The sequence below is a fragment of the Anser anser genome (genome assembly GCF_964211835.1).
Source record: "Anser anser genome assembly, chromosome: 11".
NCBI classification, from domain to species: Eukaryota; Metazoa; Chordata; class Aves; order Anseriformes; family Anatidae; genus Anser; species Anser anser.
The window spans coordinates 21,427,124-21,450,529 of NC_139732.1; the positions used below are offsets into that span (position 1 = coordinate 21,427,124).

The 23,406-nt window shown below is 44.1% G+C and overlaps 1 protein-coding gene across 13 annotated transcripts; it reads left to right on the forward strand.

Moving 5' to 3' along the window:
* Nucleotides 1–1,327: 1,327 nt before the first annotated feature.
* On the forward strand, nucleotides 1,328–20,900 carry MTHFSD (methenyltetrahydrofolate synthetase domain containing). 13 transcript variants are annotated; one of them, XR_014588981.1, is made up of 11 exons: nucleotides 1,328–1,442; nucleotides 1,616–1,719; nucleotides 3,086–3,199; nucleotides 3,795–3,908; nucleotides 5,978–6,068; nucleotides 6,928–7,040; nucleotides 7,205–7,330; nucleotides 15,347–15,546; nucleotides 17,039–17,130; nucleotides 18,038–18,077; nucleotides 18,569–20,900. XR_014588981.1 is itself a non-coding variant. In XM_083851574.1 (10 exons), the coding sequence occupies exons 1-9, from the start codon at nucleotides 1,415–1,417 to the stop codon at nucleotides 18,051–18,053; spliced, it is 906 nt and encodes a 301-aa protein (XP_083707700.1). In that variant the 5' UTR covers nucleotides 1,328–1,414; the 3' UTR covers nucleotides 18,054–18,077; nucleotides 18,569–20,900. The 13 variants fall into 13 exon arrangements, 8 of the variants coding, with proteins under 8 accessions (XP_083707700.1, XP_083707702.1, XP_083707703.1 ...); XR_014588982.1 differs by having other exon boundaries at nucleotides 19,214–20,900; XR_014588983.1 differs by having other exon boundaries at nucleotides 19,400–20,900.
* Nucleotides 20,901–23,406: the final 2,506 nt, after the last annotated feature.

Consider the following 23,406-nt stretch of genomic DNA (forward strand, 5'->3'; position numbering starts at 1 on the left):
TTAGGCCCAGCTCCACATGGGTGGTCTATTATGCCTGGACGGATTCCCACTGGCTCCAGCAGCACTCGGAGGTAGTGAAAAGGCTCTTCCTAAGCGCACCCCATTGCGGAACCAGGGCTCCGAGTTCTTTCTCCAAATGCTGACGAGGGGTTTCGGTGGGAAGGTGAAGCCCCAGGCTCACCACAGCGTTTAGCCCAAGTCCACGGTATCGGTTTGAGCTTGAAAAACAAATTGTTGGAGGGGGAAAGACTCCCGGGCCCAGTGGAGCCATGGCCTTCGCTTTGCGCTGTGAAAAAAACAGCTCGGCAACCGACAGCAGCCCCAGAAAGAAAATGCGCTTGCATCTGCCCAGCGAAACATCTGCAACTATTCAGAGAAGAGCATCCTAATTTGTTCTGCTTTTTGGGCTGGCAGAGCAAGAGTCAGCTCCGGCCGTGGACGTGTATCGGCAGCACCCGAGCCAAGCAGATCAGAAACCGAACCCCAAAGCCATGTCCCATTCTTCCCTGAGAGGCTTTAAGACAAAGCCATGGCTCGTCGCTCCCACGGCCCTCCTGTCCCGCTCTGCTTTTCTCGGGGTGCTTGGGGAATGCATCCGTCCCATAAATAATAAATCGGGCAAATAAATCGTTTGCCATCCCATTATATGTGGGTGAGAAGCGTGCTTCGCAGATGCTGGCGGACCTGGAATCGCGCGTAAAGGCTGGGTAGTGCTTTATGTATGACTGGATGACTTTAAATGGAAAAATAACTGATGAAATAGTTGATTTGGGAGTTTGTTTTATGAGAAGTGTGCTTTTTTCCAGGTAAAACATATGACTGAAAGGAAGGCTATGGGATCCTGGGGGGCTGTGCTGCGCCCTGTTTCTGTACATAAGCTCTCCCTGATTTCTGCTCTGAACCTTAAGTCAAGACGCGGCCCCTCGGGGGCTGGCAAAGCACGGGGACATGGCCGGGATTTTGGGGCATGACTCAGGGAAAGGCCCATGGGTTGGGCTTGGGGTTTTCCTCACAGCGTGTGGCACTGCAGAAGGGGCTATGGCGGGAGAGGGGGCTTCTCTTTGGGGCGTTCATTCCTATTCCTATTCCTATTCCTATTCCTATTCCTATTCCTATTCCTATTCCTATTCCTATTCCTATTCCTATTCCTATTCCTATTCCTATTCCTATTCCTATTCCTATTCCTATTCCTATTCCTATTCCTATTCCTATTCCTATTCCTATTCCTATTCCTATTCCTATTCCTATTCCTATTCCTATTCCTATTCCTATTCCTATTCCTATTCCTACCCCCCCCCCATTTCCCCTTCGCCCTCGAACCTTTTTGTCCCCTCCGCCCCACCGTAGCCTCCCGGAGCTGTGGGCGGAGCCAAGCCGGGGCCGGAAGCCCCACCCCTGGGCGGCTCTCGCCGCCATGCAGGGGGGCGCGGGGCCGCGCGCGGGTGAGGGGCGGGGGCGGGGCGCGACGTCACGGTGGGGGGCGTGACGTCACGCGGGGCGTTACGTCACGGCCGGGGGGGGCGCGAGGGTGACCGTTGGGGGGCGACCGTTGGGCTGAGGGGATTTGGGGGGGGGGGCGGGGGCTGTAGCTGAGCGCTGCCCCCCGTTCCCTCAGGGACATCTAAGGGCGGTGTCCGGGAGCTGGTGTGGGGCTACCTGGAGAGCAGCGGCCTGGCGGAGAGACCCCGGCCCGTGCACGGCCGCATCCCCAACTTCAAGGTACGGGGGGGAGGGTGAGGAGGTGGGGGTGGTGGTGGAGGTTCTGGGGGTGATGGTGATGGAGGTGGGGGTGGTGGAGGAGGAGGAGGAGGAGGTCCTGGGCGTGGTGGTGGGAGCGATGGAGGCAGTGGTGATGGTAGTGAAGGCAAGGATGGAGGCGGCGGAGGTGGAGCTGGCGGTTGAGGTGGTGGTGGAAGTGGTGGTGGTGGTGGAGGAGGAGGCGATGGAGGTGGTGATCGTGGTGGCGGTGGCGGCAGAGAGCTGAGATCGTCACCCCGTGCACCTCCGGTGCGCTGCGGGTCAGCAAATGCAAAGCTCTGCCGTGCCTGGGGTGTGCCCCTGTGAGGAAAGGCCGGGGGTGTGCAGCTTGCAGAAGGGAAGCATCCGGGAAGACCTCGCTGCAGCCTTTCAATGCTAAAAGGGATAAAGAAAAGGATGGAAGGGGGCTCTGCTTGGGCAGGTAGTGATAGGGTGAGGGGGAATGGTCTTAAACTAAAAGAGAAGAGATTCAGACCAGGCATTAGGAGGAAGTTCTGCGCTGTAAGGGTGGTGAGGCGCTGGCACAGGCTGCCCAGAGGATGTGGCTGCCCCATCCCTGGAGGTGCCCAAGGCCAGGCTGGATGGGGCCTTGGCCAGCCTGATCCAGTGGGTGGTGTCCCCGCCCATGGCAGGGGGTGGGAACTGGATGATCTTTGAGGTCCCTTCCCACCCGAGCCGTTCTGTGATCTCCCACAGATAGGCCGTGGCAGGTGTGCGCTGCATTTTGTTTGTGTTTCACCAGGTTTTCGCACCTCACTCTAAGAACTTAATTTCTTGAGCTCCATATAGGCTTTGCAAAGAGAGACTTGTCCCGAAAGTGGTTCATCCAAAACCAGCCTCTGTGACCTTTGTTTAAAGGAACCTGTTTGTGTTCATTGTCTAAAAAGGGAAATTGCCCTCCAACTTTGAGTCAGGAGTGAATGGAGTCAACTTAGGCAAAGTGAGTGTACCCAGGTCCCCTTTTTTTCTGTGGCCTGCAAGATGTTAGTCGAGCCTTCAGCCACTGTTGGTATGTGTTTCCTTCCCATAGAGAAGGTCACAAAATTAGCAGTGTGTCCCTCTTGTTTAAAATCATGGGAAGTTAGCGTCTCTACAGGATGAAAGAGTAAAAATTTCTCCTCTCTGCTTTGAACTCCTTGGTGATGCATGGTTATTTTATGAAAACAGGGTGCCTCTCATGCTGCGACAAGGCTTCTGGCTTTACAGGAGTTCAAAGCCGCCAATACTGTAAAAATAAATCCCGATGTTCCCCAGAAGAATGCTCGCTTTCTAACACTAGAAGTAAGTGAATGCATTCCCTTCTCTCCTGATTCCTTTCTTCACACAGGGGTCCCACCAGGCTTGCTGCTCTATTAAAGAGCTCGATGCGTTCAGCAGAGCAAGTGTGATCAAAGTGGATCCTGATAAACCTCTGGAAGGCGTTCGGCTAGCCGCGCTGCAGGTAACTGAGTGCCTTGCAGCCCTGAGGAGGAGGAGGAGAGTGGGACAATGGTGCGGTGCTTGGCAGCACCTTGTGGCCAACTCCTGCTATTTTTCCTGCAGGAGTTTTACCAGTCCTGAGCTTCCCAGGGCTGCTCATGTCAGCGTATCATTGCCTTTTGGGCAAACTACAGAGGTTCACATAGAGTTCTGGTAAAGTAGTACACTTCTGTGGAACAACAGCTGTTTCCATGGTTTTGTGGTCTAATTCCCAGAAACACGTCAGGTGGCCTTGCCTCAGATTGCCATAAATTTATCACAGGGTGTATGTCAGACCCATAAATGTTTGTTCGCTTATTATCATGAGTACCTTATTTGTGCATGCATACTTTAGACCAACAGGCATGTTTTGCCCTGTATTTTTTAAATAGTTCCTTGTCTGAAGCTGTACCGTAGTGGAGAGGATTCCTCTACAACCACTACACAGTCACCGATGCTAACGACGCATAGCAAATAAGATGGTTGGCCATATGGAGATCTATGGGACAGTAAAAATGTTTCTTCTGTGTAAAACGAGCCCGCCTCATTTTAATGTGGTGACTCCTTTTGTTTCACAGGCAAGGAAGACTTTGTTGGTTCCCACCCCGCGGCTGAGAAGTGGCCTGTTCAATAGGATTGTGCCACCCTCAGGTGCCACCAAGGAGATCCTGCGGATATGTGCTACTTCTCAAGTAGGGACACAAAACGGGCAAAGTCTGAATTAACATGTGGAGGAGAGTTGTGTTATGACAGTCTAACTTAAAGTTGGAATACCAGATGCTACGTGACAGCTTGTTCTGTTAGTGTGTCACTCCTGGTTTTGTGTACACATCCACCAGGAATACTCTTTTGGCAGCGCTGAAGTCATGATGCAATTTATTTTTTTCATGTCTATTTAATTTATTAATAGAATGGTATATTTTGTGAATGCTTTCTGGAACATTATGAACAACTTTCATAGGTGGTTTGGATCTTTAAGCTTCTAATAAATATTATTCCTGTATTATTTTTGCAGTTTTGAGTTGGTAAACCCCATAAGGAGTATTTCAGTGTGTACAGTTTTTGCCTGATCTGGCCAATAAAATATTTGGAGTTACTCAATAGAAAAGATTGGTTCTTCTACAGTCTTAAGTTTAAAGAAACATAAATTCTGTCATTTGCCTCAACTGGCAGTATAAAAATAATGTATATGTAGTGGTTTACTTTGAAACGTGGTGCGTTGCTGCCCTCTGGTGTTAAAATGTCATACTGTATAGCTAAAGTCACTTGGCAGAGAAACCTGTCTTGGTTTACATACATCATTATTTGATGTGATAATTTAACTTGTATAAAATGAATAGTTCTGCTATATAGTTTTGTTCCCTTCTTTATCTCCTGCTAAACGCAATAAAGTTCTAGAGTAACCTAGTATACAACTGAGGATTGTAAGTGGATGGTAATTAGTAGCAACTTTCTTTGTTGGAAGTTCTATTAAGGTCATTAAGTTTTTCAGGGTTGAAGAGCACTTTTTTGAAAGGGACCTTTCTTTTGACCTGCTTCAGGCCTCGTGTCTGATCTAGGATTTTACCATCACGTCTGTTTCTTCCCCAAATAGGCTTACTAATGAATAAATGCTATTAGTTTATATCGACAGAGCACTGTGCAAACTGATTGTGGCACACTGCTGTGAAGTGCATAGTGAGCCTTATTACTTAAAGTCATACAAAAATTACCAATCTTTTTGGTTTTATGCTTCACCCTGAAAATGTTTTGTTTTATTTTTTATTGTGAGGATTAACTTAGCACGGGGTTGAATTGGTGTGAAAAAGATTTGTTATGCTGTATATGTGTATTAAGAGTGAATGAATACCAAGGTATCTTTAAGTTCTAAACATCTGATGTTTGAAAGCTAAAATAAAGTTCTGTTTTTAATTTCTGCAGCTCTGGACAGAATTTTATTAGGATGTGTCCTTTAGAGAGGAGCCTGAAGGGGGCGAGGGGGCAAGAGAAATTAAGAAAGGTTGCCAGGGCTATGTAAAGCTTTTCTTCTGACTTGTCAGGAATAATGTGGTTTTCTTCATCAGTGTTGTAGTTAGGAAGTTTGGGTAAAGATAGCTTGGCAGTGGCACATCCTGAATAATGGTCACACAGCAAAGTGTTGAGGAGTGCAGTCTCAGGGAACATGTAGGCAGCTTGGGAATGTGCTTTTAAAGATTTGGGTCTGGAGATGCTGGCAGTGCCGTGTACAGTATGAAAAGGAGAGTAATCCAGCATCTGCACCTTGTTGTGCATTTTGGGTACAGTTTAACATCTTCAGGCTGTAGCTGTCTGTCTAAATTAACCTTGTGATTTGTATGTGAGAGCTAATTTAAGAATTTGTAGTGCTCTGGCGTTGCTCATGAATGTGAATCTATATCTTATGACTTTCACTTGGTAGGAGTAGGAGGGTAAGTTTCATTTGCCCTCATTTTCAGAAATAGATGCGGAATTAAGGGTTTCAAATACAAGGTTTTGACCCTAAAAAAGCAACCTTGTTTAGAAAATGGCCCACCTCCCTTAGCTCTCCCTGAAGTGTGCCAGAATCCTTGTCACTGTAGTAGAAAATGTATTCTAGGATTCCCTAGAGGGAATCCCTTTCCAGACATTTACAACTTGGCTATACATGGAAGAAACACTTAGAAACACGGGGAGTCACTTGGATTTATCAAAATACTCTGGACTTCAGCCTCACTGGTTGGAAGACTCTGCACTGTGTGAACCTAAAGCTATGTTTTTCTTGCAGGGTATAAAAGAATACAGTGTGCCTGTAGGTCTTGATGGGAAAGTACGAGTGGACTTGGTTGTTGTAGGATCAGTGGCTGTCTCTGAAAAAGGTAAGATAAAACCTTGTAAGCTTTCCAGGCGGAGGGTGTTACGGTTGTGATTCTCAATGTTACATCGTCACTTTGACAGACCTGAAAATCTCCTTGGAGCTTAATTGTGGCCTTAAGATTTGTCTTTTCTGTGTGTCAAATCACTGATCCTAGTCCAAGCAGGAAGATTCAATGCCTGGTTTACAACAAGTCCCGGTGGCATTGATGGGCAGGCAGCAGTGTGGTTTAGAGCATGCAGGCCACTGTTCTGGCCTTCAGTAGAACTACTCAGGCAAGCTTTTCTTTTTTCTTTTAAAGGAAGCAGGGAGACCCACGTGTTCAGAGACCTGCACTGCTCTAACAGGCTGTATAAAAGAATGGGTGTTGCAGCTGCTGATTCAGTACCTATCTGGGGATCAGATTTTGCATATTCTAGTCTTTTGAAGAACCGCTGGTGGTGAAAAAATATGTTGACTTCACCCATTGCCTAAAAATAAAATGCTCTTTGTATGTGACCCAGATTCCTCTTTACTTACATGAAGTTAAACTGTGCTTGATGTGAGTAGGTGGTTCTAATTACAGTGGGTAAATAGGTTGCTGTGTTAACCAAATTGGATCGGGTTTGGTTTATTCTCAGTGGGAGGATCCTGGCATCTTCCAAGTGTTTGTTGAAACTAACATTTAATTTTAATTTCAGTTTTAATTCAAAGTAAGGTTGCGTTCTGTGAAAGACGTTGATCTGAATTCTTGCCAGGTTATAACTCTGTGCTTGGTTTATCTGTTGCAGAGTGCTTAGTTTAATTTCATGCTTTTGACAGTTACCATTCTTTCCACTGTGCTGTTTGTGTCTACTATCACCTTTTGCTTTTGTGTGTTTTAGGCTGGAGGATTGGAAAAGGTGAAGGTTATGCAGACATGGAATACGCAATGATGGTGTCAATGGGAGCAGTGAAGGAGGAGACACCTGTAGTTACTATTGTGCATGACTGCCAGGTAAGATAAAATACCTGCTCTGAAGTGGCAGCTTGGAATGATTTTGGGGTAGCACCTTTACTTTGTTTCCAGGGTCACTGATAGATTTGCATATGTTACAAGACATCAGGAATTATGCACAATTTTAATGAATTTGTTTTTAACAAATCTCTTGCTTCTTGTAGGTGCTTGACATAGCAGAAGAGCTTCTTGATGATCATGATTTAACCGTTGATTATATACTCACACCAACGAGAACCATCAAGACTAATTGCAAACGACCAAAACCACAGGGAATAATATGGCATAAGGCAAGTTACCTCTGTTAACAATGGTTTTCTGGTACCAATATTCTGCTGATAAGTTCCCCATTTTTACTCCCGTAGGGAAAATTACATATAAACACATTGGTTACTTTGGAAATAATTGGAAAAGGAGCAAATGTGTTTGTTAGATGAAACAAAAATACAGCATAAATGTTCAGTGGTTTGTAGATGGTGATAGTGACAAAGTATATTACTGAAGCTGATTTTATGGTATCCAATGAATTATAGGGTGAGAGTTGCCAAAAACATTATTCATGGAGTTTTAAGAAAGACATCATTTCTTGTAGTTGTTTGCAGTATAACAGCTTATGTAAGATGAGGGACTTCTCCATCTTGTTTTATATCTAATTCTTGAGTGCTTAATAAAACTGCCTGCCTTCTATTTATGAAGGCAGTACTTTGGAGACAACTTTATGGCATTAGACTGTGTGGAATGGGTGGAATACATGCTGCTCCAGTTCTAAAAGAAAAGCGTGACTTAGTGGCTGGTACATTGCTGTTTACATAGCGAATGTATGGGGTTGGCTTCCAGAGGACAGATGAATTTGTAACTGGAGCTCATTATCAGGTGCAGGAACAGTGACTTGATACTGCTTTAAATCATGTATCATTATTTATTGACAACGATTGTATTATGGGTTTGGAGTTGTTGTTTTTTTTTTTCTGGAGATTGTCAGAAACTTCAGTGGTTTCAAAAATGGTTTTGGAAAAGCATTTAGGAAATTATTCTACTGGAATTGCATTCTGTGAAAACGTTTTCTTTGTCATTAGATTTTCATTCCAGAAGTCATCTTGTTAGGGAGAAGACCCTGGGTAGCAGGATAAATGCTAAAATGAGGCATAGCGTACCCTTTCTTTGCAGAAAGCTCTGGAGAAATACTGGTGAATACTTTCAGGGAAATCAGTTGTTTGGCAAGTGGTTAACAAAGTAAAAAGTTGCGTTTGTTAAGGTAATGTATCTACAACAAACAATTCTAGCCAGTACTATTTTTATTCCTATGGTGAGAGAGTGATTTACCCTGACTGTGGTTGAGGATTTGAGGTTAAAATTAAATAAATAAAAGCTTTCTCTGTTCTAGTGCATTTTTTCCATTGAATTATTTTTGAATTATAATTTTTAGGGTATTATTGAATGTAATTGTTTTGAAGGCCTATTCGTTGTGCTCTATCCATCTTGCCAACATACTTTTGATTATAGTCTGTCTCTCTTACTGTCAGACCAGTCTCAGTAAGCAGCCTTGCTAATGCTTCCCCCCCACCTCCCGTCTCCTTCCTTTTGCTGGCAACATTATTTAAGGGTCTGGGGCACAGTCTCTTGCAGGGGCCCTTGAATCTTTTGTGTGGCTTTTGCCATTGGTAGAAAGTCAAGTCAGTCCCCAAGCAATTTATCAAATTCAATGTTTCTTTTGCATTTCTTTGCTTTGCAAAGAAAAAGTCAAGCTTTGTGTTACAGAATGTTGCTCAAAAGCTTACAAAGTATTTGTCGCAACCCCTTGTTTCTAAAGCTTGAGGAGATGCTTAGTAAGAGTTTTATCTAAAGCCTGCACCACATTGACTTCAGCCAGTTTGTGTGTCATAATGAAAGTTTTTCCTATAGTAATCTCTGCGTTAGTGGTGGTGTCTGAAAAATACAGCTCTCATGGAATTTTTTACAGCTTTCACTGAGAACAGAGTTCTTTACACGACCGAGCTTTAAGAGTTTGAGTGTTAATTTAACATATAAAACAGCTTTTGGCTGTTCTTCAGAGCTTGTGTTGACTAGATAATATTGGAGAACACTAGTCAGTGGGGATGATTATGTTTCTGTTATTTTGGGACAACAGCAAAGCGTTGTCTGTACGAAGAAAGAATTTAGCATTATTCTTGCTCAGTTCCCTGTGAAACTTGTATATATGTTGTTTGTGGCTGTGGAGGTAACTGTGATCTACTCCTGCACAGAGGGTCTTGGAGGTGGGAGGTCTAGTTAATTGTCAGGTTGTTAAAATTGTAGGATTTGATTGAGGCAATTTAAGTGTTTGTCCATCAGCTTTATCTGGATGCTTCTACATTATTTTCTCATCTTTTTCTCTACATCCTTTTCTCCTTCAAATCCTGGCTTTGCTGTTGCATTCCTATTCCTCTCAGCAAAACTAAACGAATCAAGAGGTAGTCAGTAAATAAATACCCCACTTCTGTATATGGTGTTTTGTCAACAGAAAGTCGCTTAACTGCTTTGAGGTAGGCAATGTGTAAAATACATTGCAAAAAAGAATTCATCCTTCACTGGATCAAGCCAAGACAATGACTTACAAAATGAATTAAAGGTGTTTGCAAACATGGGATTACTGCTAAGAATTGTTGTAAAGGATGTGCTTTCCTAAAGCTGTTAGGATAAATAGCCATTAATAGGTACCCTCTGTTTTCAGCTCGTAATGAGGTAAAAGAGTACCTACAGAGTAAACAAAATGCATATCTCCAGGCTAGGTTTCTGTGCTCAAAGAGGCACTGTGTTGTCTTGGAGTGTTTGTGGTCCTTACATGCTGTGTAGGAAGGAAGTAGTGAGTCAAGTATGGGAACAGGTGCAAATAGTTATATACTGTGATTTTTGTCATAGAAATGCTGATTTTTTTTTAAAGACTTCAAAGGAAATATAAGAGCTACAGTGTTAGTACCAGGGAAGCATTATCAAAATAAGTACTAGGCACTCTAGAAACACATCTGAATTACAAAGGCAATACTGGAGCATGTATACAGGTAAGCTTTCTGCACTGGAGTTGAGGGGTTTGAAAAATGTGTAAGTGCTCTTGGAGGGCAGCAAGGGCCGCTAAGAGCTGAGCTCTCTGGAAAACTTTATTTGGATACCAGTGGAGAGTTATTTGGCTTCATCTGCCTCGAAAATCCGACCCATTGTTTCTGGGAACTCTGAATTCATGAACCAACTTACTTTCTCATTTAGTATTTTGTATGGGTAGCTGTGATCTTTATCTGCGACGCTGTCAATTATGCGTGTCGCAATTGTGAAGTTATTTGTGCTGTGCTTATTTTAAATTGAAACTGTACAGACCAATTAAAATACTTGGGGGCATGAAGAGGGAAATGAGAATAGTTGGTAGAAAAATCACTAGATTCTAGCAAGCATTTCCTTCTCTTTTTTTTTATTCACTCTTTTGCTGAGAATTTTATAGAAGTAGGATTTTTTTTTTCCCAAAACGAAGTGAACTAGAAGAATCCCTGGGTCTGATGTTGAAAGAGTTTAATATGCAGTGGCAGAGAGACACTGACAACAAACAGCTTTTGATTTGGGTCTGTGATAGAATGGTTGGAAAGTAAAATAATGCCGTTTCAGAGCTCAAAAAATTCACACACTCAAGCTGGCAAAACCTTTAGCAGGGACGTGCTGTTGCCATCAGAAAAAAATTATTGTCGGTTTAGCTAGGGCTTTTTGTTTTGTTTTTGGGGTGGGTTTGTTTTGAGGGATAGCGTGAGCAGGGCAGGCTTCCACGCGTGGTTAAACATCTCGACACCTTTGCAAATCTGACCCTTGCTGCGGAGTCCACGGACTCGGTTTTTGCTGATGGATTCCAAATGTGGGTTGCATAAGTTTCTCCTGAGGGACACTCGCAGACTTCATGGGCTGCCAGCTCCCAGAAATATGCCCTCGGATTGCGTGCACATATTTGGACATTTTATCATTCATTTGCACAAAACGTTCGACTGTGCTGGCCCGTCCTAGCTGTCTTGGCTTTGTGCTTTAAACCCCTGTGAGCAGAGCGCTCCTTGAAACAAGCAACTGATTAAGGAGACAACGTGAGAAGTGGGCTCTGTTCTGGAGGCCTTTATGAGGAGTCTCGGGTCAGGCATCCCCCACGGTGGGCAGGAAATGAATCTTGCAAACACTTTGGCCTTCCAGCCTCGGTACTTGGAAGGGTTGGTGGATCTACTCTACTGAAGATCGTTTGGTCTTGCTCTCAGCCTTCCAGGGCAGGGCAGCAACACCTGTATCCATCGTGAGCCATGTGTTCCTCTATCATTTGGTGTGCCCAGATGGGTAGCTATGAGAAGCAGAATTAAATAACAGACTTAGCATCCTCTCCAATCTATAACTGTCCTTCCCGTACGGGCCCTACATCAGAACTGCACTGCCTTTGCTGCCAGGGAAATCAAAGCAGTGTTTGGCTTGGCCTGCACTGTATCAGGGGTCAGCATTACTCATTCTGTCAGAGGACAAACACATCTTTCATTTTCTCCAGCAAAATATTGAAAGTGGCTACGTTCGCTCTTCTGGAATAACAGTGGCTGAGGAGAGCCCCGACGTTCCAGCAGAGACTTTGCAGAAGTCCATCTGCCACTACGTTGTTTTGGGACCAAACCAGGTGTCGTAAGAGTGGATGCTCAGGGTTAAGTGCTGGGAGATTTTTATTGGCAGGCAGCATCCCAGAGTCTGTTTTCTTCAGGTTTCTGTCAGAGAGGGGCCACATTTCCCTTCTCAGCTTCTTTCCCATAGCCCGGTAATTGTGTGCCAGAAGAATTCATCTACCCTGCTGTCCTCTTTCCCCAAGGCTCTCCCAGCCATGGCAGGGAGTAGGCAGGATTGTTAAATGATTAATTGCCTTTGGTGGAGTTATTTTTAACCTGAATCACTTCAGTTACTGAGTTCATAGCACAGCCCCAGAAGCACTTCTGTTGTCCGACCCCAGAAGGCTGAAGCGTGGAAGCGGCCTGGGAATTGGTGGTCAAGGGATAATAGGAAACTTCTTCAGCTGGCTTCGCTGCCAAAGCCAATCATCTAAATCCCAACACTCAATACAAAGTTTACAAACATCAATAAATGGCTTGGCTCTGACTTTATAGGGAAAGGGGGAGCAAGGGAAGGAGCTTCCGCCACTGAGGTTGCCCAGGTCTGCATAACGGGATCAACAAGACGCGGGGCAGAGCCCAAGTCCCTTGCGTCCTGGCTTAGCTCTAAGTGCTAAGCAAGGCTAGGGAGGAGTGACCAGCCGGCACAGGACCAAGAAACGTGCAGCTTGTTTAAAAGAGAGGAGGAATATCTTTGGAATCTCTCCACATGGAAATAAATCATTGCAATCCTCCCCAGCTCACAAGACAAAAGAAACTTTTTTTCGTGATCGTAATTAGCAACACATTGTACTACCACAAAGGAGTTCTTTTGTTTGGTATTTTGCAACAGAGCAGAGCAAGTTTTTTCTCCTCCTGTGCCACCCACTGCCCCTTTTGCCCTTTTGTCTCTCACCCCCTGCACCCCAAAAAAGGTGGTGAAATGATATTCTGGATTCCTAAACTGAGTTTTTCTACCATTCTTTGACGTAAAAGGAGTGAGAAATAGGGAAGGATTTGAAAGCTTTGGCCCAGACGAAAGATTCTCCTAGACCCCAGGGAAAATATTCTTAAAGGTGAATTCTCTGTCACTCTGTGGCAGAAGGATGTCAGTTGACAGTATCAGAACTAGTTTAATATATTTTTTTTCCAGATTTATTTTTTTTTTTTACAAACAAATCTAAGTGCCAAATCAACTGCCTTTGTTGCTTAGAGGCTTCTTACTGGTATGCCTACCCAGGGCTGCATTTCAGGTAACGATAGGCTTGCTTTGTGGTGTTTTTTGATGATCAGAGCTTCAGCTCTTACAGAGAACTAGTTCGTAGTCCTTCTGAAGACACACATGCTATTGCATGTACATCTGCCTGAGGCTGCAGGGACCCTGAACCAGGAGCTCCAGGCAGATACCAAAAACTGCTGGTCACTCCAGTGAGAAGAGAGGCAGTGCTGCAGCCTGGCCAGTTGAGCTCTCTTTTAGAAAGTATGCTGACCCCAGATTATCTAAGTCTTCTCTTCAGTTTGTCCTTGAGAGACAGGGAGTTCCAGATCCATCCTCTGAGTGGCCCTGCTCATCGATTCCCTTAATCTGCAAAGTGGGTGAGGGCTCGCTCTTGGTAGCATTGCTCTTTCGAGCTAAAACCCCCCGTCTTTGCCTTAGGAGCTGAGTTTAATTTCAGGGTGAAAGGAACTGTGCACACACTTGGTAATAGGTTAAGGTTGTTCTTTGGGTCCAGGAGTGATTAGTTGCATGAGAATAGAAAAATGTTTTTCCTGTTTGGTTTAATTAGCATAGAGCTTACGTTTCACATAGAAATTTGACAGAGGACAACAAATGTTCCTAATTGTTGGCCAGTAAAAACAAAGATGGCTTCAGCCATTGGTTTGATGTTGTATTGCCCAGGGAAGGGGAGTTTGCCGTCAAACCCAGCAGTCTGAATTCCTGGCTGAGAAAAACAAATCAGTCCAGGAATCCACAGAGCAATAAGTCTTCAAAATCTGAAAATGGCATGTACCTTTCAGAGTGCTGAGGCTCCCAGAGCCCCAGAGGAAGTCCTTGCCTCTCTGTACTGGCTGCCAGATCAGGCCAGATTTGTACAGAAATTATTCTCAGCCGTAAAGTTTGCTTGTTTAAAGGGCCTGATCCCAAACACCTTGTCTCTGGGTCTGCAGTGTGGCAGAATGGAGGTTGCCTCTGCCCGCGATGGTTAGCTCTGTTCCGCTGTTTGATATTATATTAACAAGGCGGAGCTGGGCTGTATGGAAATGTATGTATTTAATTTCAGCCTGAAGTAAAGCTTACTTGTTTGCTCCTCAGAAGAGGAGTCCTGCCTGGAAACATTTAAGAAACTCCTGCTAACTGCCTTTCCTGTTACCTAAGCCTAACATTGCCCCCACCCTGTCTTCAATTTTACTCCAGTCACGTCAGAGTTGGGTTCCTTTCCCTAGAGATCTGTGAATTTTAGACTTCTTGTGGTGCAGTTAGATTGAAACTCCCTGACAGAATTGTAGAACCAGGAGTTCAGGGGCTCTGAGCTGAGCCCTGCAGGCATATTCTGGCCTGGGTACGCTGGTGCTGGTCCAGGACAGCCTGCCGAGGTCGTGGCTCATATTCTTGGGCACAACACCCTGCGAGAGTGGCTTGCTCGCACTGTGTGGGCTACTAGCTTGGGACTCTGCTAGCTCAGGCATCACTTCCCCAGGCTCTGTTTTGCTCCCTAAATTTAAGAATTGGATCTTGTGTTGATGGATGTTCTGCTTGTCCAGCAGCCAAGTACGAATTACTGCTGCTTCCAACTGCAGTCTGCAAGCCAAGAGCTAGACCACATTAGCTAGGGAACCACTGCGTTTCCTGCCAGTCACTGAGTGCAGCCTGGGGCATCTCATGCCTGAGATGGATAGGGTTCAGCTGTTGAGAGGAAGAGCCCTTCCAGAAAAGCTGCTTATGAAGTGGGGCTGGATGGAGGGACAGAGAGTTCACAGTTTTGAAGTAAGCGTTTGGACACTCTTCCGTTCTGTGATCCAACCCAGCAGAGTGGTGTGGGATCTGATGAGTAGCTGCGGGTGGTGTGTGAGGTCAGATGGCAAGAGAGGGGCTGTGGTGATGTGCCACAACCAGAGAACGTGCCTCCAGCTGGGCCCACACTCGGAGGAGCCTCGCTACAAGGCACGCTCCTCAGCTGCAAGCTAACACCATGGTCCCTCCTCATTGTATGAGCCAGCCTACGGGATATCCTGTTTTGGGGGGAAAAGAAAGCAAGGAGGTCTGCAGAATGAAAGTGCCTGATGGTCTGATGAATTGTAGGCATGTAAGATTCTGCCAGAGCAGGAGCACAGGCCCTCGGTCAAAGCAAATATTAAGGGATAACAATGAGAATGCAAATCTGAAAACGCCCTGATAAATAAATGTCAAAATCACATAGCTCTGAGTTTGGTTTTGATTTTCCTGCTGGATCTACATTGTACTGCTCGCTTAAAGAGTAACTAATGTTTATTTTTGTCCTGCAGTGTGTATTTAGGGAGCATCTTCAGAATCCAGCCAACAATTAGTAGCATTTTGAATGCTCTGGCACTTCGAATGGCAGCAATATAATAAAGTTCCGCTCTTTTTATGGTACAAATGGGTCCTGATGGTCATCTTTTTCTGGAAAAAAAAATCTCATAATTGTATCTGTCTTCCTCCTTTTTTAGGTCAGCTATGAGATGCTGGCAAAAATCCCCATCCTAAAGAGTCTTCGATACAAAGAGAAACAGACAGGCAAGGATGTTACCCTCCAAGACGAACATCCAGACTTGGCAAACGCCAACAAGTCAGCAGCGTTAAATGAGAAGGCAAGGCCTGGAAATACAAGACCGCAGGCTGCAATGGGCTCGGCTCAAATGGGACAACAGTATGTTGAAAGTGATTCTTTAAGTCCCAGATTAGAGGGATCTGGCACGATTACTACTGTGTATGTGGGGAACATACCTCCCAGCGTAAGAGTGAGCGAGCTGAAATATGCTTTAAGGGAATTCCATGCAACTCCTTTAAAAGTGAATTGGCAGGGAGCGCAGCACAGGGCTTTTCTCGATTACAAGGATAAAGCAGCCGCAGAGAGTGCTGTATCCTCTTTGAAAGGCTTGAGCCTCGGGGGTAATACTTTGCGAGTTGAGCTGGCCAAGAATCAGAGAAACAAAGGGCAAGTAGAAATCAATAGTTAGAAATTAATTTGAATAGAGGGGGAAAAAAAAAGGCATGTTTTTATTGTTTTGCAAGAAGCTGACCTAAGTTTTCAAGGTTATTAGTATAGGCTCTGATTTCTGCAGGCTAAACAACAAAGGCAAAGCCAGCTTTTGAAACAAATGAGGCATACATCTCACAGCTGACTTGCCTGCCCCATTCCTGCAGTTGTACGTGCAAAGTGCATTTGTCAAGATGGATGACAGAGGAGCCTTTTCTCTGAATGGTTGTCCACAAAGTACCCACGTTCTGTGCATTTGTTTTTCATTGGCCCTGGTTTGATTTGCTCTTCAGAGTGTACATCTGTTAGGCCTGGATCAAAAACCTACCCTTTGGTAGCTGCGCGCAGCCACATGGAGCGAGGTGGTTATGTTCTGTCATCTACAGATTGTACCTGCAGATTCGTGCTTGTGAGCTTTAAAGCCAGCTGCAGAAAATCTGTCTTAAAGGTTACAGCTATGTTTACTAAGAAACGGTGTTTGCCTGATGTGAGTTTTCAGCATATTTTTCGTAAAAATGGGGGAAGGGACCTTGGCCTATTTGTGCTCTTAAAGAACTGCTGTAAAAACACTGGCTCAGCCCCCATGTTCTAGTAATAACTATTAACATAAGGTGGAAGAGAAGGTAGCCCCCTTCTCAGGTTTGTTTTGTTATTTCAGCCCTCTGTAAACTTTGTATGTTTTATTTCAGTCTGGGAGAGGAAACTTTCTCTCCCCTACTCCTCCCCAAAACACTTCAGGTGCCTTTTTGATGGATGTAGATAATTATAAAACAGATTATTTTCCTGATTGTCTTGTCTCTTATAATGTGGTGTGATTCCATTGCCTCTGGGAAATTACATTAATAGATAATCATTGTAGTGGAAATGAAAAGCAGACAAACCACAGTCAAAACTTGTTGATGATTAGTCCAGTTCTTTGAAAAGTTGCTGGAGATAGCGGCAAAGCCTGTTCTTACTGTGTCTTTGTCACCACCAGTGTGGTCTTCCTGCACCCACAGCAGCAGACAGTGATGAGCATTAGGGAGCAGCACTGACAAATCTTGTTTGCAGAAGTGCTATCAACTACTAGCTTAAAGTAAGTTTTTACACACACATGAACACTTACAGTGTAGAGGAGAATGATGATTTATGTGGTATGGCTTTTATTATATTTTTTCTTCAGTTCTTCATTCCTGAAAAACAAGCTGAATTTTGGCTGAACCATCCTTTCTAAACAGAAGCAGTTTTGCCATTGATGCTGGGCACATAGTCAAAGTAAGCATCCAAATGGATTTTTTTTTTTAACATATAAGTTGGAAACTTTTTTTAGCCTGAGGGTACTGTTAAGTATATTTTAAGTACATTATTATGCCTCAAGGGTCAGACATTTCATACAGTATTAAATAAAAAATTCTGTTATCATGAGCTCTGCCCAGGAGGGACTCAAGGAAAGCATTGCTTCAACTTTCTGTAAGGTCAGCAAAGGAGAGGTTTCTGAAGAAGCAGGGCTGTGCTCTTAAATGCTCTCTTTTCCTCCAGCTCAAAATTATTTTCAGTGTCACTTAGTATGAATTCAGACATGAGCACTTCAGGGGCCTCTGCATCTTGTTTCGGTAGTTGTGTGCTTCAAGGATAGGAGTCAGGGGTTATGCTACTACTAAAACATACTCATTACATCATTGGCTTAGAAAGCAGGGGAAAGAAAATCAAAAAATAATTACACATCACTGCTTTCCCCTTCCAAATGATGGCGAGTTAAGCAACATGATCATGTGATGTTTTTTTTCGACTCTCGCAATACTGCTTGCATTGGTGATGATGCCCAGGTGACCTCAGCAGTTAAAAAGCATTATTCTGCCAGGGAAAAGTTCAGTCGTCTCTAACTTCCCCTGTTATATTGCAGGTTGAACCAGCCTTCTCTGGTTTGTGGGAATTTCATCCTCTGCCTTATTTCTGTGTTTTTAATCTCTGAAGTTTCAGTGCAGATAAGAATAACCGCTGTTGATCTCATAGGGTTTTTTGGGAGGAAAATAATGGTTTTTTGCTTTCACTGAGGCAGAATGAGTCAAAAGAAATTTATAAGTGATAAATTATTTGTATTCATGTGTAAATACATACTTGAAGGTATTCCTAATATATTTTTTTATGCTAACCTTGGTCATCTCTGTTTTTTGATTGCCAGAAACCACAACATATAGTTCCAGGTCAGCTGACCTCCAAAGGTAATGAAAAAGAGGCATTCATACCGGTTTTCTCTGTCTTCTCCTAGTAAAATCTTACATTATGCCAGGGGAGTTACGTTTGTGGTTCCATAGCCTGAGCTGTGCTAGATCTATATCCGTGTAGCCAATCTATGTAATTATCTTCCAGCCTGTCACTTTTTTCAGTCTTATGCTTTGTGAGGTCACATTTCACAGCAATACCTAATAACCTGTTACTTTTCCCAAAAGGCAATTAACAGTCCAAACCACGCTGCTGGGAAGATATTAACTAAACAGAGATACATAACTGCAGTTAGGCTCTGAAAAGAAAAATAATTACTATACGCTTAAGATAATGGACAATTCATTAGCATTTTGAATGAACTGGAATAATGTTGATGCTGTGATAATATCCAATTTAAGTAGTCCTTTTTGATCCAGGTTGTTAATAAATGGCAAGGTCCTCTAGGCCTTGGCAATGTAAAGTCATTAAAGCTTGTTTTTAATTCAAGGTAGCAGCTGCTCCAGGTCAGAGTTTGGCAGCCCACTGCAAACCCATCTGTATCAGCAGCTTCAGCAAATCAGTAGCAACTAGTGTGGGTACAAGTTCACTTGTCATCTCTGCATCAAGAGCAACATCATGCAGGAACGAATTAGTACAGGCAGCTGCTGAAAATAGAACCTGAAGCTACAGAAGGCTCACCAGGGTTCAGAGCCTCTGCGGAGGGTTTAGTAGTAAGAGGTTATATGAAGGCAGAGCAGTAGTCATCAGAAATCAGGGGTGGCTTCCCCATACTCCTGCAGGTTTAGGGTGGGTGCTTTACTTTCACCAGGGTTTTCTGTTGGCAAATATGACTGAAGAACGTAACCTCTCCCTTTTCGAGATGAAAAATCATAACAAGTCCTAGCGCGTTTATGGATTGATATAGGATTCCCACAGTGAGAACCAGAAGTGATGTTGTAGGAACTTAAGTATTTACATTTTGAAAAGAAAAAAAAAAAAGCAGAATGACTTGCAGCAAAGCTGTTCTACAAGCTAACCTGTGAGATACACCACTGTATAGCTCATACTGTCTGAAATGCACTGTATATTAACACATTCAGTAGGAGTTTGACCTTGCACATGCTGAAGTCAATGTGATTTCTGTCTTGGCCAGCAAGAGAAGCAGTGACAAGGACGATGCCCTTACTGCCGCTTGGGAAGTTGCTCATCTTTAGCTAAGAGACATTTCAATGCAAGATGCTAAATTGCTGTTTAATTAAGTAATGCAAGACTGCCCAAGGCACACGCCTACACGGTTTTCTGGCATCTCTAGCTGTATGATGTGGATTTTTTCTTGCAGGCTGACCAAAATTCTACTTGGGGAGACAGCAGATTTTGAAGAAAAAGTGAATGGGGCAGTTTGCATCTCTTAGATCTATTGTTTCAGGCTCTCTGCACGGTCAGGAAGACATCAGTTATACATGAGTCACTTCTGACTTTTCTCTGAATCCACAAAACTGAAATATAATGCTTTTTAGTGAATCCTTAGACTCTGATCTCATAATGAAACTCGAGGAACTGAAGCCTGCTTATGTTTCACTTTGGCCCAGATCAGGACTACGCAAGATATTTTAGCAACAATCAAACCACAAAGTCCGTGCCCTGAAGAATTTACAGTCTGAATTAACAAGCTTTAAAGATGCGAACTTTTACTAAAATAATAACTCTTCATTTTCTGCTGGTTGTACTTGTGGCCCTGGTGCTAGCACCTAGGATGAACTTGGCTATATATACATGGATAAGGTTTGTGCCTAATCTCAGGTGGATATTGGCCCCTACAGTCCCTCTTTATTGCTGTGACTGAAGCGCTAGTCTAGGACTGTAGAAGCCTCAGTGCTTCAACCCTGTTCTCTGTAATTGCCTTTTGGTGACCGCTCATGCCCAGAACAATGGAGAGAATGTACTTCTAAGCACTTAACCCCCAGTCTCCTTCTGTATGAATGGTGGGATATCCTTGCTTTTTACGACTCTCATGATAAAAACATTTACAATGAGAAAGAAGTGCCTGGGTGCTGAAGGAAAAAAAGAGGTCTGAAATGCCTGTGATAGATGTGCAGTCTGCATTTAATAGGAAATGAAGTGATCCCTAACACAGACTTGATTTTGGTTCACTTGCAGCAGCACAAGAGCCTGTGTTTCACTGCTGTGTGATGAGAAGAAAAGTTCAGCAGTACAATGGGAAATACTTTACTGAGCCAACTTTGTTCAGAAGTAATTAAAAATGAGGTCTTTCTATTCTCTGTGCAGCCTGATGTCCTCGCTTGTCATGTGGTTCGATGCATTCTTTCCAGCTCCTTTCATGGCACAAACAAGTTAGGATGTTGTTATTGCATGCCCCTCTTTTTAAGGGTTCAATGGGGAAAGATGCTGAACAGCTCCGGAGGCTGGTCAGCGTGAGCAAACCCAGCTCAACTTTCATGGCAGCTGAGAGGGTGCAGAGTCCGGCAGCGACCACCCTAGGTGTTACAGCGTGTGTGTATGAGCTTCCCAGAGTGCTTCTGCCCCCTCTGCTCATCTTCTGTCCCCACTTGTGGGAGAGATGCAAAGAGAAAACTGCATCGGATGAATGGAGCCTCCACCAGCTCCATTAGGCTCGAGAACATGGTCACTTTGGAGGGGATTTTCTTTTGTTGAATGATATTAGTCACAGCGTGGTGTGTGGCACAGAGCAGTGAGGCAACATTGTGATCTGCTAACAATAAAAACGAGGTGGCTAAATGCCACTCAGCACTGAAAACTATACAATCATGAGGGTTTTCCTTCAGACAGCTATGTCCATGCATTTCCTGGAACAAGGACAAGGCCACACAGCTTCAATCCACCAAAGACAACAGCGAGTAAACAAGCCATCTTGCTGTGTAGTCTCCTCTGAGTGACAAGAATCAGAGATTGTTTGTTTCCATGGAGAGAAAAAGGAAAAAAAAAGTCTCAACATCAGGGTGGGAAGACAGCAAAGCCTGCTCCTGTGTCACAGCCAGGTCCCCATCCAGCCCTCCAGTGCCTCCATTCACATTTGTCCCTGGTTCCCTCCCGGAAAGCAGTCTTTAAGGACAGAGGACTTAGCTCATTATCATTGGAGACCAATAAAATATCTGGGGAAAGGGATGGTTAAATACTGGCTTGAAGTCATGTCTTTTTTTTTGTTTTAAATTTAATCGTCTTATAGTGCTCCAAAGGGAGAAACAAACGTTTTTAAGAAAATGCTTCCATTGAAAATCTAGCACTGGCTCTGCATTTTTCTCTATAACTGCAGCAAGGGTTGAGGAGGGGGAGGAAAAGCATGCGCTGGGATTTCTCTCATTCCGGTTCCTTAGAAGGAACAGCCCCATGCAGCAGTTCTGGCTCTGGAGGAAACATCTGTGACTGTGACCATGTTAGTCAGGGAAACGTACCCGTCTGTGAGGTAGGCTCTTGTGTATGAATGCCTCTATTTCCTCATTGCCATCTATTAAAGATTATCTCTCTACAAGAAAAGTGCACCATTTCCCATGTTTTTATGTATAATGTCTGCAATGCCTGCTGTAAACATCATGAAAAGTTTCTCTGCCCCTCCACTGACATAGGTAGAAAAGTCACTGCTTTTCATCTTTCAAAGCACTGCAGAAATGTTTAGGGTCGTGTATCCTGCCATTGTTCTGGGCTGGGCATTTCACTGAAGTCACTGGGAGAAATGACTTCAGGATACGGACCTATCTAGTCAATCTTTATGGTGGCCCCAGTAACATCCACATTTTACAGATGGAAAAATGAGGAAGGTGGAACTGGCTCCTGCTAGACCAGATGTGACTGGTAATTCCCAGCACTTGGGGAAACAACTGGCGGGACAGGTTAGAAACTCATCAGAAGCTCTCTCCCTCAAAAAATAAAACCAGCAGGGTGACCTTTTGACATTTCTATGTGACAGGTGGGCATCTTGTATCTTCCCAACGGAGCTGAAGCATCGCACCCACTCTGCCTCCTCACAGCCCTGCTGTGGTTGGGGATCGTGTGATCCTTTGGATCCTCCTGCTCCAGGAGAGCCTTCTAGTCAGTCAAAGCACTTAACTGCAAGCCTCTCTCCAGTCCAGGGACATAAATCACGGCTCTCTTATCCCATGAGACAAGATGGGGGACAGAAACTAAGCTCCTTTCCCTGAGACGTGCCTCCTCCAGAGGTCTAGCAAGTCAACTATGTTGTGGTCCACCCATCCCATGCAGAAACATGTGGGGCTAAAACGGGGCAATTTTTTTCTTTGAGGAATAAGGCAAACATTCAGGACTGTTAGATGAGAGGAAAAAAAGGCAGGGAAGGAAGTGAAACATTCATGAAAGGTTGCAAAAACCTCTGCATTTCCAGGCATTAGTGTATCCACTCCTGCCACTCCTTAGTATCTTTGAGCAATCCGTTAGAATAAAGTTAATCATTCAGACAAGAGTAATACTTAAAGTTTTTCCAGAGGGATATCGTGTTTTCAGAGTCTTTCCAGGCACTTGCACTGCTCAGATTCCAAAGTCTGGTGTTTCCACCTCTCTGAAGGAAGCGATTACTCAGGTAGTTGATCTGCAGCGTCTTTTCTTTACCACCGTATAGGAACACAATCGCTGTAACAAGTCCAGCTCCAAGTGAACTCTTGGTACTCTAAGTCCCTGCAAAACTTTCCAGGCTCTGACATACTGCTTTCTCAGGTGTGTTTGCTTATTTTTTCAGTAATTAGCCTGAAGCTGAGCTGAGCCACAGAACTGCACTTTCTGTACCATTCTGGGTCTTTCAACTCCCGCTGCCTCAAATAAAGAAATGACTATGTCCAGTCTCTAGTATTCATGTCACTGTAAGAAATACTGAAGTGAGGTGGCACTGCTAATGTCCACGCATCTCATTCCTTGATCAAGCAGATCTGATCTCTAAGATTGACATTTGCTCTGATCTATGTTCCTGTGACCATGAATTTCAACCTCTGACCTGCAGGCTTCTTGGGATCTCTCAGAGAACCTGCAGGAAGTGTCTGAGAAGAGGAGATTCATGTTTGCCTCAGATAACAGGGAACTGGTCTCAAAGAACCTCTCATAAGTCTGTGCAAATAGACAGCTCTCCATCCTGGAAGATCAGTAACAATGAGCTTTATTCCTTCTTTTATCGCTCCTTAATAATATTCTGATTTTAGTTGCTTACTGGGCAGGATGAGTACTGGCAATGAAAGTGATTTAAAAAACAACTGAGTTGCATGCCTCTCCTCACTTCTTGAGCCAATCTGATAATTGTTGCTATGAATAACATCAGCTCACAATTGCGGAGCTGCTGCTAGCACTCTGGGCATCTCCTGCTCATCA

Coding starts and splice junctions, on each gene's coding strand:
- MTHFSD (XM_083851578.1), top strand. CDS start 1,415: ATGCAGGGGGGCGCGGGGCCGCGCGCGG. Junction 3,040..3,794: donor CTCGCTTTCTAACACTAGAA/GTAAGTGAATGC, acceptor TTTGTTTCACAG/GCAAGGAAGACTTTGTTGGT. Junction 6,069..6,927: donor AGTGGCTGTCTCTGAAAAAG/GTAAGATAAAAC, acceptor TGTGTGTTTTAG/GCTGGAGGATTGGAAAAGGT.